Here is a 13988-nt window from a genome sequence, read left to right on the forward strand (position 1 = left end):
AGAACAGGCTAGGGGTTGATTTCAAGATATTTTTGTTTTACAATATATAGCACAGTGTTGCTGAATACTGATGGCAAATCAATTTCAACACAACTCAGTTTTTAACTTCACATCATACTTTCTGAAAAATAATATGAACAGACCCTAATCCATTTCCTGCGACTAAACAGCCCAAACTCGATTCATAAAAGGTAGATTTTATTGATTGGTTTGATGCAAGATATGTACATCTCTAAAAGTTTCACAGCGTCTGACATGTATTTACCTAAAATCATGAATCGTGAATAAAATCGAACCAACATCAACTAAAGCATAACGTAATGGTAAAAAGTTTCACCAAATAAATGCCATCCCACTGAGAGTATAGTAAAACAAATTAATAAGACTGAAGTGTTGAACACTTTGAACGATGAAAGCAATTATCTTGCTTACCTACCGGTCTCATGAAACTATTAAAATTTTTTCTTTTCCTTGCACTTCTTTCCGCAACCGTATATCACACACGTTTTCAGCATGTTTTATTGATGAAATTTTTAAAAGATTTTGCGTTTGGAATAATACTTTTGATATCGCTGAATAAATATTTTCGCATAGGATTATAGTGTTGGTTGAAATCAGGAGGGGAGAAAAAGTATCCTTTTCATTAGCCTGTGCAACTCCGCTGACATTTTCATTCAAAATTTGCCATATAAGGTATGGCGGCATCCATGTTTCGTCAACACGTTGCGCTTAATAACTCTATTATATAATAACCAGAAGAATTTGAGCGATTTCATTGGTCGAGAGCTATGATCTCTAAAAGGACATATGCACGGAATTGACGTCACAGAAAATTTCATGTTTATAAAAAGAAACAAAGGGCGGATAAATTTGAAAATTTATCGCAATACCTCCCTGATTGGGAAAATAGAGATATTCACAGGCACTTAACGTATTTGAGCAAAAAGAAAAGAAAAAACGGGTTTTCAAACATTAATTTGTACTTCGTCTTCGATAGTATGCATGTCAGTGGTCCGTCCGTGTGAATGTTGGTGGCAATCCTCGTTGATAGTCGGAAAATTAGATAATCCTGTCATAACAAAAGCCTTTAACTGGATATCGTTCAAAACAGTAAAAAATCTTGTCAAACATTTTAACAGCCTAACCTGAACAATTAATTTCTGGAATTTAGTACAGTGAATTCTGAGGGGCTGTTTACATGATGTCGGGTAGCCGGGTTTCAGTCAAGCGTTAAATGATTTTGGCAAATGGAAAAGATTTAATACTATCATCAGATAAGTGTTCTTCAGCACTTTCACAATATTCTGATTTAATAACTATACGCATTACATTCAAAATCAAACAACAAATTTGGCCTATTTTGAGAATAACAACAGAAATTACTTTTAGCGCTTAACAAACAGTTGTAATATTTTCGCTTAAAGTTTTGCCTCTTTTCAATGCATCGAAATGATTTTACGTCTCACTGAATCCCGGTTAGCCGTGATCATGTAAACAGCCCCTGAGAGGCTGTTCACATGAACCTGATAACCGGGATTCAGCGATGCGTGAAATGATTTAGAGTCACTGAAAGGAGCAAAAACCTCTAGCGCAAAACTTACAATCTTTTCTTCAGCGTCATAAGTCATGTCTTATTTGTAATTTTCAAATCAAGCTAAATTATTTGTTTTTATCTTAAAGGTTTTGTGAATTTTCAAAGAGCATAGTGTTTTTTTATGAAGTATTTAGTCTTTCCTGCTAGCAAAATGATTCGCTGAATCCCGGCTACTGGGCTCAGCACCTTAGACATTTGTACGTACATGCAAATGGTATCTTCTAATCCAGAAACAAGACTGCTATTCATCAGGTTTCATGCTGCACTATTATAAGAAGCAGTATAGTTGGCGTAAAGTTCAACGAAACACAGCGTCCATTTTTATTCAAGTCAATGTGACTTACTGAGTGATAAGAGAGATGGTATTTCTGTTTTGACTATCAATGAGGGTGTCCGAAAACCAAAACTTTTTTAGTCAAGCCAAATCAGTGGACGATTTGGACCGATCTGGAACACGGAATGATCCTGAACGATACAAGTGGAGGGGAAGTGGGGTTACCGAGAAACTAATAAAATTGCTATCATGTAATTTCTTCATTCGGATGTTTTTCATGGTGATTAGCTCGACGAATTTGAATTTTGGAAAAGCTAGTGTTTACGTTTACATTTTAAGTCACCATGCTTTTTAAATTGAATAGTTGATGATTTTCATAAAGCAAAAGTATTTTACTTTTTACCTTGAAGAATTAACGATGACGTTATGATGACGTGTACGACATTTCCTGTCTTGTATGCCAAGCAATCACCTCGCGTACCGCACGACTCTCGCCACAACAAGCACGACTTATCAATAAATGAGCCGAATACTACTGGAGCAGGTAAGCTTCCAACGGCTCGCCATAATACCAGTTGAAGACCGAGGGCATAAGAGCGTTGATTTTCGGATACACTTCTATATAGTATATTTTTAAGATTAATGAATAACGGACTCTAGATTAAACATTAGATAGATTTAGATTTGAGAACACGATGTCAAAGACGACGTGAGTTGACCAAGGCGGTCTGGGTCTAAGACACCGTCGTCTTTCATGCGAAGAGTGATTTGGATTATATGAGAAGACGAGTTTTTAAATCTGTTTATCAACACATGTTTTTAATGAAATACATTAGTATAGGGAATAGTACAGTTTCCAGTGCAATTACGGATAAACATGCACAAGTTAGTTTTTTAAAGACTGCAACGAAATAGAGCGAGTCCGAAGTACCAGTCTCGCCGCTCTCGCATCGTTACTCGCTAACGCTTCAGGAAAGCTTCGTCAGGCGGCCTAGATGTTAAAAACATTCACCAAAAAACAGTACGTGCTGTTTTGTTTTTATTCATTGCATTCTTTTGTAATTTTTGAATTTTTAACGGTTGCAATTGTGGTAATCTTTGTTTACTAACAACTGCCGTAATGCTTTTTTTTAATTGAAAAAATGTTGTTTGTATTTGCACTGCTTTTCAACCAATCAGGTTACAGTATTTATAGAGCAACTACACTTTTCTACTGTGCACTTACGCATTTTCACAGTGCAATTGCAGATATAAACCGCAATATCAACCAACCACAGTCGAAATATCTCAAATTTTATTATTACTGCGAAAACACAAAAAAATTACATCATTACTAAAAAAGGGTAAAATTTGTGGCAAATTGGAAATGAACACTTTGATTTGGAGCCATGATAAAATAAACGTCAGTAAAAACATGAGACAACTGGTCATAAAAATATTTTACTGAAGTACAATATTTCCTCTGTCACACCCCGAGTTTTATTACTTTTTGCCAGTCTTTAAGTGATGTATTATTACAAAAGTGGGGTTGGCTAGAATAAAGCTGGAAGCTACATAAATTGTTACGCAAAATTGTTCGTGTTTATATTAATTTACGTGACACATGCTTTAATATCAATTTCTATTTATTAAAACACCCAATCCAGTAAGTTCATTTTGAAAATTTTTAAAGTTTTAGTTAAATATGGCTGAAAACGGGTTAAGGAGGAAGGTATGCGGAATGTATTCTATTGTATGCCAGCAAAAACAATGTCAAATACTTGAAATAACAAATAATGATTGAGAATGAAAATATGAAAATTCAATCTCTGCCACGAAGATTTGTTAATTTATGCAAAATTGGCATTTGACCATAGCTGGTGTATGGTAATTTTCTAAGTAAATATTAAACTTATGTAAATTTTTCCTCCAATGTCCACCAGTAAAAGTGAACCTTCTAAACACCATAAACATTACAGAATTTTTATTGCTATGTTTTCTGGAAGTTAGAGCTATGTCGACACTGCCGTTTCAGGGGGGTCTCAATTTCAGGACTTTCATCCCGGATTGAGCAAATGGCACATATGCCATGTTGTTCGGCATGGTCATTTTACCCAAAAACAGTTGAGATAACTTCCGGTAAATGAAATGCATGCAAACTCTCATACAAGCCCTAGACTATTTTAGACTAGTAAATTTCAAACGAATGACCGCGCCTACATCAACAAATAACGAAAGACAGGCATTCCTATTTTGTTATCGTTTCATCGTTCCATTCTGTCCGTAAATTTCTATTTACAGAAAGTGAGGGATAAACAGAGGGTGAGGTGATTAATTTTTTGTACCTTTTAAGAGGGGATAGTTAGAGGAGATGCAAAATGAAGCCGGGTCAAAATAGAGGAAATACGGTATGTTAAATTTGTATGATAAAACATCATATAGCTCCTGATCAGCAAAATGGACTACCTATGCTAGTTTCAATATTTAGCAACCGGTGTTGTAGACAGGCCCAGCAAGTTTGTTGTGCTATGTAAATCAATCTGTGCATGTTAGCTCATTGTAAAAGCAATAGTTTTATAATAAGTATTTATGTTATTGATAAGAAATTTCAGTGAACACCGAAATACTGTTTACATAGCATGACTAAACCTGCGAGCTGGCTACACCACAGCAGGCAAACTCGGACAAGTACAGTTTACTTATCCTTATTGTGGCACTTTACCTTATTGTGACAACTTTTCCAGGAATGTCATTGAGGTAACTTAAAGTAAGGAGTAAAGTAAAACCAACAAAAAAAGTGTAGACATTCTTACAGTTTCGATCACAAACACCGAGGTTCATTTGGAACACTTCATTAGAACCAGAGTAATTGCCAAGAGTACAATTCGAGTAGGTCTGTTAAAAAAGGTTTTGATTCGTCAAGAGAGGAAGTGCTTGATGGAATTGAAAGAATTCGAGCACTTGAGCAATCAAAGAAACTCTGAAAAAATATGATTATTCTACTCCTGTTACTAGTTCTTAATCAGTTTTTGAAGAAACTCTTTCAAACGATCAAGTTCGCCAAAGTGCAATAATATTACATATAACGTAAATGGTTTGAACCCGGGAGTATCGTTACATGTTTGTAAATGTAGATCGTCCAGGTTGGTATAGTCCTGAGAAGGACTGTTTTTGTTGTTGTTGACTGACGTTTCGACAACCTTAGCGGTAGTCATCTTCAGAGTCAAATGAGGAGTAAACGTCAGGTTAGCCGTATTTGTTATCTGGTTCTACGTCATTGTATTGTGTGTACAGGAAATGCGTATTGTCATTGTGAATTAGTGTGAAGCGAAATATTTTTAGTTGTGAAGTGTGATTTAGGTGTGATGTTTTTAGTTGTAATGTGTGGGTGTCAATTGTGTATTGTCATTGTGAATTAATTGATTAATTCATTAATTTTAGTTGATCGTTTGTTTGTATTGTGAACAAGTCGTTTTTTAAGGTGCCGGTAATTGCTTTGATCTGTTCAGGGGGGTTTGTTCCAAGTTGGTATACCAACTTTCTAATGTAAGCCGTTGTCTATAGTCAGTACTGTAAGTAATGCATTTTGCCGAGTCCCAGTCAATGTTGTGCTTTGTGATTCGGTGATGTTCGGCAATGTGATTAGTTTTGTCTTGTTTCTTAGTAGCTCGTTTGTGTTCAGTAAGTCTTATGTTTAAGTTTCTTCCAGTTTCCCCGATATAAGAGGCGTGGCAGTCGGAGCAGTTTATTTTGTAAACTGCACCTTGTCTTTCGTTGGGTTGTTCTTTGTCCTTTATGTTCTTTAGTACTTGTCGTAACGTTGTAATTGGTTTATTAGTTACGACAAGTACTAACGAACATAAAGGACAAAGAACAACCCAACGAACGACAAGGTGCAGTTTACAAAATAAACTGCTCCGACTACCACGCCATAATTAAAAATACATATAAATAAAATAAACACTATTATATAAAGATATATGTCGACAGTCAAATGAGAAGAAAATGACCCTGGCAATGACATCGTTAACCAATTCGTCCACAAAGAAATTATCAAACAAAATGATTAAAATATTATTCTTAAACTACTATATAAATGGGGTGATTTGGTTTAGAGTCATATAGCCAACAATACCAGTACATACTTTTACTAGATTTTCAACATTTTGGAATGGTTTGGATTGGAAGAATAGAAAGCTGTTCCAAACTATAATCATCACACCACAAATAAGAAAACTACAATTGTTTTAGTGACTGTCTTGGAAAGTGAAAGGAATGTCTGTTTTTCTCGCAAAAACAACACGGTCAAACAGAATATAGCCTTTTATTTACGGTATTTCTAACATTATGGTTCGAACGGAGTCTTTAATTAACACCATATGCACTATATAAATGTAACAAAACTCGCTAAAACTCACCATTGACGTTGTCTTTTGATGAGGACAGCCGGCATGACAAGCTGAGTAAAACGTAATGTTATCATGACATACTGGAACATATTTCACCCCGTCACATTTGCAGGAACTGGAAAGAAGAAAGTATATTAACACTTTGATGCATAATTTTTTTCTGGATCAAGGCCCATCGTGTTTGTTGATTGTTGCTGTGGGAGCAACACCTTGCAGCAAAGGTTGATAACAGAAAAAACACTACGGAAACATACATTTGATTTATAGAGAAAAAAAACTATTGCAGGGGATGCCAGCAGAATAGCTGTGCAACTTTTTTGTTTAGATTTGGTCTCGAGAGCTTGGACTCTCTCACCTATTTTATTGAGGCGCAAAGTTCAGAACAAAGGCAAGTGTTTAAAAGCTCAGTCGATGGAGTCTAGTAAAAAAAATTGCATGCGTATATGAGCATAATGGATAAAAGCTTTCTGGATGAAGTTACTGAAAAACGGCAATTGTTGAAACTCTAAAGACCAAAGATTGAAAATGGTCAATCGCCGCAATTTTTTGTAAAAGTGCAATTCCTTCTTCATGATTCCATGCGAGAATTAGTCTGGAAAACGCATTGAAAAGCTCGCTCACATTCACACAGTCGGGTGATGTAATTCATACAGATGTGGCTAGGGACGCGTCCATTGTGTTGAACTTTCAATTGCCCGCATTGTCACAACAGTGGCAGACGTGGCGTAGGTCAAAAGAAAATTTAAGTGTTCAATTTAAATTTAAAATAACTCTCGGAACAAAAATATTGGTCACGAATTTCTAAAGTTTTTGTAATGAAGTTTCCTTAGTTAGTTGATTCACATGTTTGTAAATGTAGATCGTCCAGGTTAGTATAGTCCTGACAAGGACTGTTTTTGTTGTTGTTCACTGACGTTTCGACAACCTTAGCGGTAGTCATCTTCAGAGTCAAATGAGGAGTAAACGTCAGGTTAGCCGTATTTGTTATCTAGTTCTTACGTCATTGTATTGTGTGTACAGAAAATGTGTGGGTGTCATTCGTGTATTGTTATCGTGGATTAGTGTGAAGTGTAATGTTTTAAGTTGATTAGTGTGAAGTGTAATATTTAGGTGCCGGTAATTGTGTGATCTGTTCAGGGTTGTTCTAAGTTGGTATACCAACTTTATAATGTCGTTGTATAGCCGTTGTCTATAGTCAGTGATGTAAGTAATGCATTTTACCTAGTCCTAGTTAATGTTGTGCTTTGTCGGTCGATGATGTTCGGCAATGTGATTAGTTTTGTCTTGTTTCTTTGTAGCTCGTTTGTGTTCAGTAAGTCTTTGATGTAAGGTATCGTTGCTGTTCACGTTTAGTTGCTCGTTTCGTTGGGTTCATTGTGTTTCTAAGTGTTGCGTTTGATAAAGTCAGAGTTATAGTTGTTTTTGTCAAAAACAAGTTGAGATAGTTGTTTTCGTTGTGTAGAGCGTCGGGTAAATCACATATGCTATAGAGAAACGGGCGCTCACGACTTACAAACATGCACTACCTTTTTGGTTCCGCTACGTAGATGACACAATCACAGCACTACATGCAGACAAGATTGATGACTTTCACACTCACATCAACAAACAGAACAGCCACATACAATTTACCAAAGATGTCGAAGAAAACGGAACTCTTCATTTTCTCGACTGTTTGGTAAAACATGACAACCAAAAACTACGAACAACAGTTTATCGCAAGCCAACACATACTGACCGACTACTAGACCAATCATCATACAACCTTACATCACACAAAGCCACCACAATCAGAACATTAACAAGACGTGCTCAAATCATATGTGATTCACCGGACGCTCTACACAACGAAAAGAACTATCTCAAATAGTAGCGAGAGACTTGCCGAGCGGAAATCAAATTCGTGTAATAAAAATTAATGCGCAACATGAAGTGTTAATTAGAGCATTAAATTAATTAGTTTTAATTGAATTTATTGTAACGTTTCGTCTTTACTCAAGACATCTTCAGAAAAATAATAAATAGGATATTAAGACAAGATATTATATTTACAAAAAGGTGTTCAATAAATTACTAAAGGAGGCGGTGTCAAATGGATTATATGATAAGGAAGTTAGGAAGTAAAATAAACCTCTTTTAATTTCTCTTTATTTTACTTCCTAACTTCCTTATCATATAATCCATTTGACACCGCCTCCTTTAGTAGTAATTTAACACCTTTTTGTAAATATAATATCTTGTCTTAACATCCTATTTATTATTTGTCTGAAGATGTCTTGAGTAAAGACGAAACGTTACAATAAATTCAATTTTACAATTTTTTGGTCTATTTCTATGGCTCTAATTAAAACTTTATGTTGACCATTAATTTTTATCACACGGATATCTCAAATTTGTTTTTGACAAAAACAACTATAACTCTGATTTTATCAAGCGCAACACAACGCTACAACAAGTACTAACGAACATAAAGGACAAAGAACAACCCAACGAACGACAAGTTTACAAAATAAACTGCTCCGACTGCCACGCCTCCTATATCGGGGAAACTGGAAGGAACTTAAACATAAGATTTACTGAACAAAACGAGCTTCAAAGAAACAAGACAAACTAATCACACTGCCGAACATCACCGAATCACAAAGAACAACATTGACTGGGACTCGGCAAAATGCATTACTTACAGTACTGAGTATAGACAACGGCTTACATTAGAAAGTTGGTATACCAACTTGGAACAAACCCCCCCTGAACTGATCACAGCAATTCCGGCACCTTACAAACGACTTATTCATAATACAAAGAAACGATCAACTAAAAGCATTACACTTCACACGAATCAACGATGACAATACACAATTGACACCCACATATTTCCTGTACACACAATACAATGACGTAAGAACCAGAATAAATACGCCAAACCTGACGTTTACTCCTGATTTAACTCTGAATATGACTACCGCTATGGTTGTCGAAACGTTAGTCAACAACAACAAAAACAGTCCTTCTCAAAACTATACCAACCTGGGCGATCTACATCAATGTAACATTTAACCATACTACCGGGTTCAAACCATTTGCTTTACTAGTTGATTTTGTTTTTTGAGAATGTAAATATACGCAAAGTAAGCCATGGTAATTCAACTTAACGCACCCTAGATCCGCCACTGAAACACAATAACAAAGCCATGTGAACTTCGGTCTACATATAAGCTCTGGTCTTATAAAAGGTTTAACATTGGTATACCTTGTCATCCTGACATCAGGAACTTTGATATCGTCACATCCAGGAACCAAAAACATGAACGTCATCCACATTCCAAAAAGTTGCAAAAAGAAACAGTACTTCGCCGCGACTTTACAACTTCTTTTTAGCTCCACTTTGCTCCCAAAACATGAACCTATAACAAAAATTATATTTCACGACTAAAATCGTTATGTATACAATTCGACTCGTGTCATGACCAAAAATCTAAACATGAAAAACGAGCCGTTATAGAGTATACTTAAGTAGTGATCTGATGTGCAAAATTAAATCCTGGTTTACTCCAGTCTAGTGTCTACATCAGGAGTAATATGATGTTGAGACTTGAGACCTTATGTACTACAGTCGACATTTTTCATCTTGAGTTCATATATACTCCAGTGTCTTCACCAGGAGTGATCTGATGTTGAAACTTTGGTTTTTGTATCTTGTAATCTAAAAACTTTATCTATAATGATCTGATCTTAATGACATAGTTCTAATCTATCCTAATCTACAGTTTTTATACAAAGAGTTTCATATAAAGACAGAATTCTACTGCCACTATAAAAACATAACCCCAATAGGATGCTACCAACCTATTAATGTCCCGCAAGCACTACTGATGCCCACAATCATTCCGACGCCCAAGCCTGCTAGTGCCTGAGTTGCACCGTAATGAATTCTGATGAGCTTATACAGAAACGGACCTACACCTGAGCCGAGAACGACCCTGAAAGAAATAAAAGTAGAATTGAAATATGCATTCTTGAGGAAGCTTTTTGTTCTCCGTTCCCATGGAAAAAATTGAAGCGGGAAGTTGCTTCACTTGCACACGTGTTTTCGGTCCCATTTAAATCATGAAAAGTCATTGTTTTATACAGTCCAACACTTTTTTATTCCCGAATGATACAGAAAAACTTCCATGAAATGGAAAAAATCAAAGACATCATTTAAACTGAAGTATTAAAAAAGTGAAACCGCTAAAACGTATACAAATTAGTCAATTTTCGGCTTCAATTTTTACACCAGATGCGCCATCCAGTCTGATATACATGTAGGGTGTCCCCGCAAAAAGAAACCCACATTAATGAATTTTATGTTCACTGAAATCAATGTAACTAGCATTCATAATGAAACAACAACGTAACTAGCATTCACAACAGTTCAATGAACGTGACAATTCTGTGCCCCTGAGATTTCATACGGTGGTTTATACAGTTTTAGTTAAAGCAAAACAAGTTAAAAGTACTGACATCATACACTGATTTTCATCTCAAATTTATTACCCAAAAGCATTGTAAAATCAAAACGACAGTAACTGAGTTAAAAAGGCCAAAAAAATGAAATCATGTTTTCCCTCAATTGTAAGCAAACATGGATATACTGGTAAGTAAATAAATTAATCAGGCAGAACATAGCTATTGCAAACTAATCTTTATAATTATTTGTGTGGGCTCCGTTTTTGGATCCACCCTGTATGTATCACAAACCATGCCTTCACTTACTGAGCCCAGACACCTAACGACTGAAACACATAAACTGGATTAGAAAGGAGTCTCTTCGTCGCAGGTATTATATCCTTCACTTTGCCGCGAATATCTTGGTCACGTGCAGGAATCTCTTTGTTCATAATCGCCTTCTCACGTTGAGCACGTACGTGCGGCAGTTGCCTGGGAAACCCAATAATGACAAGAGACATTGGAAATATGACGAAAGCGCCAACTAATGAGCCTATCCACCAGTTGCCGATCCAACGCGGGTCCATTGGGGTGAGTTTAAAACCATCCGGCTGAAACAAATAAAGTTTGTACTTGCTGTCGACGTATTTGACGCGAAAAAAGGGATAAGCAGTGACGTAAGCAGTGACGTAAACAGTGACGTAGCAGTGACATAGCCAGTCCGAAGCCGCACACCCTTGGTCTGCATAAAAACACCTTTGTCTGATGTTTCTCGATAAAGGCACCGAGCTTGGCAGCTCACTTTATAGAAGAAAAGGTTGCATGACCCCACATACGTCACATCCGTATCAGCTTTTGTGTCAATTCACTGCAACATCCAAAATTTGTTCATTTTGTTATTTTGAAATGGCTAACACAATAAGTTCAATGTGAAACGAAATGAAACTTATGGAAGCAACGAGCATCGCTTTTCTACCACGCTGGTTATACACGGTTGAGTACGCACAGGTCTTTATATTTTACAACTTTGGTTATTAGCGGCGAGATAACAATTACAAACAGTTGCCCCAACCACTTTTTCAATGAGAGGAAAAGCGCAAACCTTTTCGACATGCAGAAATTAGCAAGCGAGCCAAGTTGTTACTTTATATATATCACTTCTTGAACATCACACTCTTTGTATTAACCATTTTGAAATCATAAAGTGAATAAATTTTGTATAACGCAAATAATTTATCCAACAGTTTAAAGGGGAGTGACGTATGGGTGGTCAAGCTTTTCTTCAATATTGCATAGACCAGGCAGCAGTACGGTCTTTAACGTAATTTACATGGACTCTTTCACACTTTTGTATGACACTTTTTCACAGTTTCACACTTTTGTATGACTGTTTTAAAATAGCTCATACTTATTTACGACAGGTATACAACGACGCAGACGTATGACGTCATTTCATAGTAAAGGTACGTTTACACACAACAATTTGTCTGGCCGTCACTGATGCGATATTACGTGCTCTTGCTATATTTGGAAAGTCGCCCGACTTGAAAACTATGATGAAAATCTGTAACCAACTACAGATTTGTTCCCGATTTTTATTACGTTGCTACGGCTTCAGAAACAAGCAAATTATAATAATCCAAAAATAATGATCAAAGTGTCTTCTGTCAACACGGAAAATAAAAATGTTGAGAGTGTTGTTGTTTTTATCGAAAACCAAAAACTGCAGAGATTCAGAAAAAAAATCAAAATTATTTTCTGAAAAAGAAATACGGCATATTTACCTCGATTGGCACTTTACCCACACTGATCTATATTTTCTTTTCTACTTTATTTTTTGAGGCAATAATAATAACACACGTTGCCTCAGTAGCTACAATGAAAAGTTTTATTTTCGCTTTGTTATTGTTCTTTGACCTGTTTGTTTTCTTTTTTGGTTTTCGAAATCATGTAAAAGCATCGGAAATACCTTTTTTGCACACAGCGATTTGTCTTACACGACAAATTTTCCATATATAGCAAGAATTGCGTAATATGGCGTCAGTGTCGGTCAAACGAATCGTTGTGTGGAAACGTACCTTAAAGAATTCGAAAATATTTTGGACTTTTTAGTGAATTTTGTAAGTGTTCCACATTTTCTGTTCACGGCTAAAAGGCTTTTTTCTCACGTACCTGTTCTATGTCGACGTACAAACTCAACAACTGGCCGGCAATCACGAAGCCGACACTCGGTCCCAAAAAACCAGATACATAGTACAAAGCGATAAATAGTGACGTATATTTGGGTTTGACGTTTTCGTCTAGGTATGCAATACACAGACTGAACATTGGAGCACCACCTGCGCCTGCCATGACTTGAGCTAGCAGAAATACGATGTAGTACGACCATGTAAACGATATCTTTTCCATGTTGTGGCATTTTGAAGTCGTGTTGTATTTTGGACAGAATTGCAAGGAAGCCACCGCTGAAATGAAAACGGTAAACAATTGAAGCGTACACAAGCTTGTTAAACTTTTTTCTACACATGTTGCCGCATAGCAACAATGATGAACACAGTGCACTTCAAAAAACAAAAAAATTCATGCGGGAAAGAGTTAATGTACAATTTTTGCTACCATATTAGTGATAGAGCATAAAGTTAGAAAAGAACAATTCCTATTCTTCTTTTCAAGCTAAAATTGCACCGATGGTCCCATCTAAAGAAAAAGGACAGAAAAACCAGTCCTATTCACAATACACCAAAATCCATAACAACGCATTCCAAATCATTCAATCATCTCAATCCATCCATCATTCCAATAACACGCTTTAAACAACTACAAATTAAATAAACTTGTAAATAACTTCCTATACTATTCTGAAGAAAGCTCAAAGCACCGAGTCGAAAGCTCAATAAAATAATTTTATGAAAATCCGGAGAAACTTTCATTTTTTTACGTAAGAACTTATATTTAAAAGAAATTTTACATATGTGTAACGTTACGACTTAACCAACCACACATCACATCCTGAAAAAATATTTTATATAGGTAGTGTTTGTAAATAGCTTTTTTGCCCTTTCTATCTTTTTTGTAAATTTCTATTCTATGCATCCATTGTGGAAATTAGCAAAGGTTGATGAAGCGAGCGTATTAAAATATACTCATCTTATCTAAATTTAATCTCATAACATTGTGCTAAAGCCAAAATTTATTAAAAAAGGATCATTATTAAATATTAAACGCGACTTCACCAGTTTGGTTTCTTACAATGAAATTCATGACCGGTTGACCATGGTTAACAACGTTTTAACATCAAATCACT

At 35.9% G+C, this 13988-nt stretch overlaps 1 protein-coding gene across 4 annotated transcripts in view; it reads right to left on the minus strand.

Annotated features, from left to right (window-relative positions):
- Positions 1–13988, minus strand: part of LOC124452676 (solute carrier organic anion transporter family member 4A1-like) — a 32215-nt gene that overhangs the window by 6369 nt on the left and 11858 nt on the right. For all 4 annotated transcript variants that reach the window (XM_047003282.1, XM_047003272.1, XM_047003265.1 and 1 more), the window contains exons 5-11: positions 12857–13149; positions 11012–11295; positions 10103–10236; positions 9507–9660; positions 6266–6371; positions 4570–4742; positions 2272–2486 (exon numbers count right to left, since the gene is read on the minus strand). In XM_047003282.1, coding sequence (XP_046859238.1) covers positions 2272–2486; positions 4570–4742; positions 6266–6371; positions 9507–9660; positions 10103–10236; positions 11012–11295; positions 12857–13149 — 1359 coding nt within the window. The remainder of the gene's footprint in view (positions 1–2271; positions 2487–4569; positions 4743–6265; positions 6372–9506; positions 9661–10102; positions 10237–11011; positions 11296–12856; positions 13150–13988) is intronic.

Source organism: Xenia sp. Carnegie-2017, unplaced genomic scaffold, assembly GCF_021976095.1.
Source record: "Xenia sp. Carnegie-2017 unplaced genomic scaffold, XeniaSp_v1 HiC_scaffold_13, whole genome shotgun sequence".
In the NCBI taxonomy this organism is placed as follows: domain Eukaryota; kingdom Metazoa; phylum Cnidaria; class Anthozoa; order Malacalcyonacea; family Xeniidae; genus Xenia; species Xenia sp. Carnegie-2017.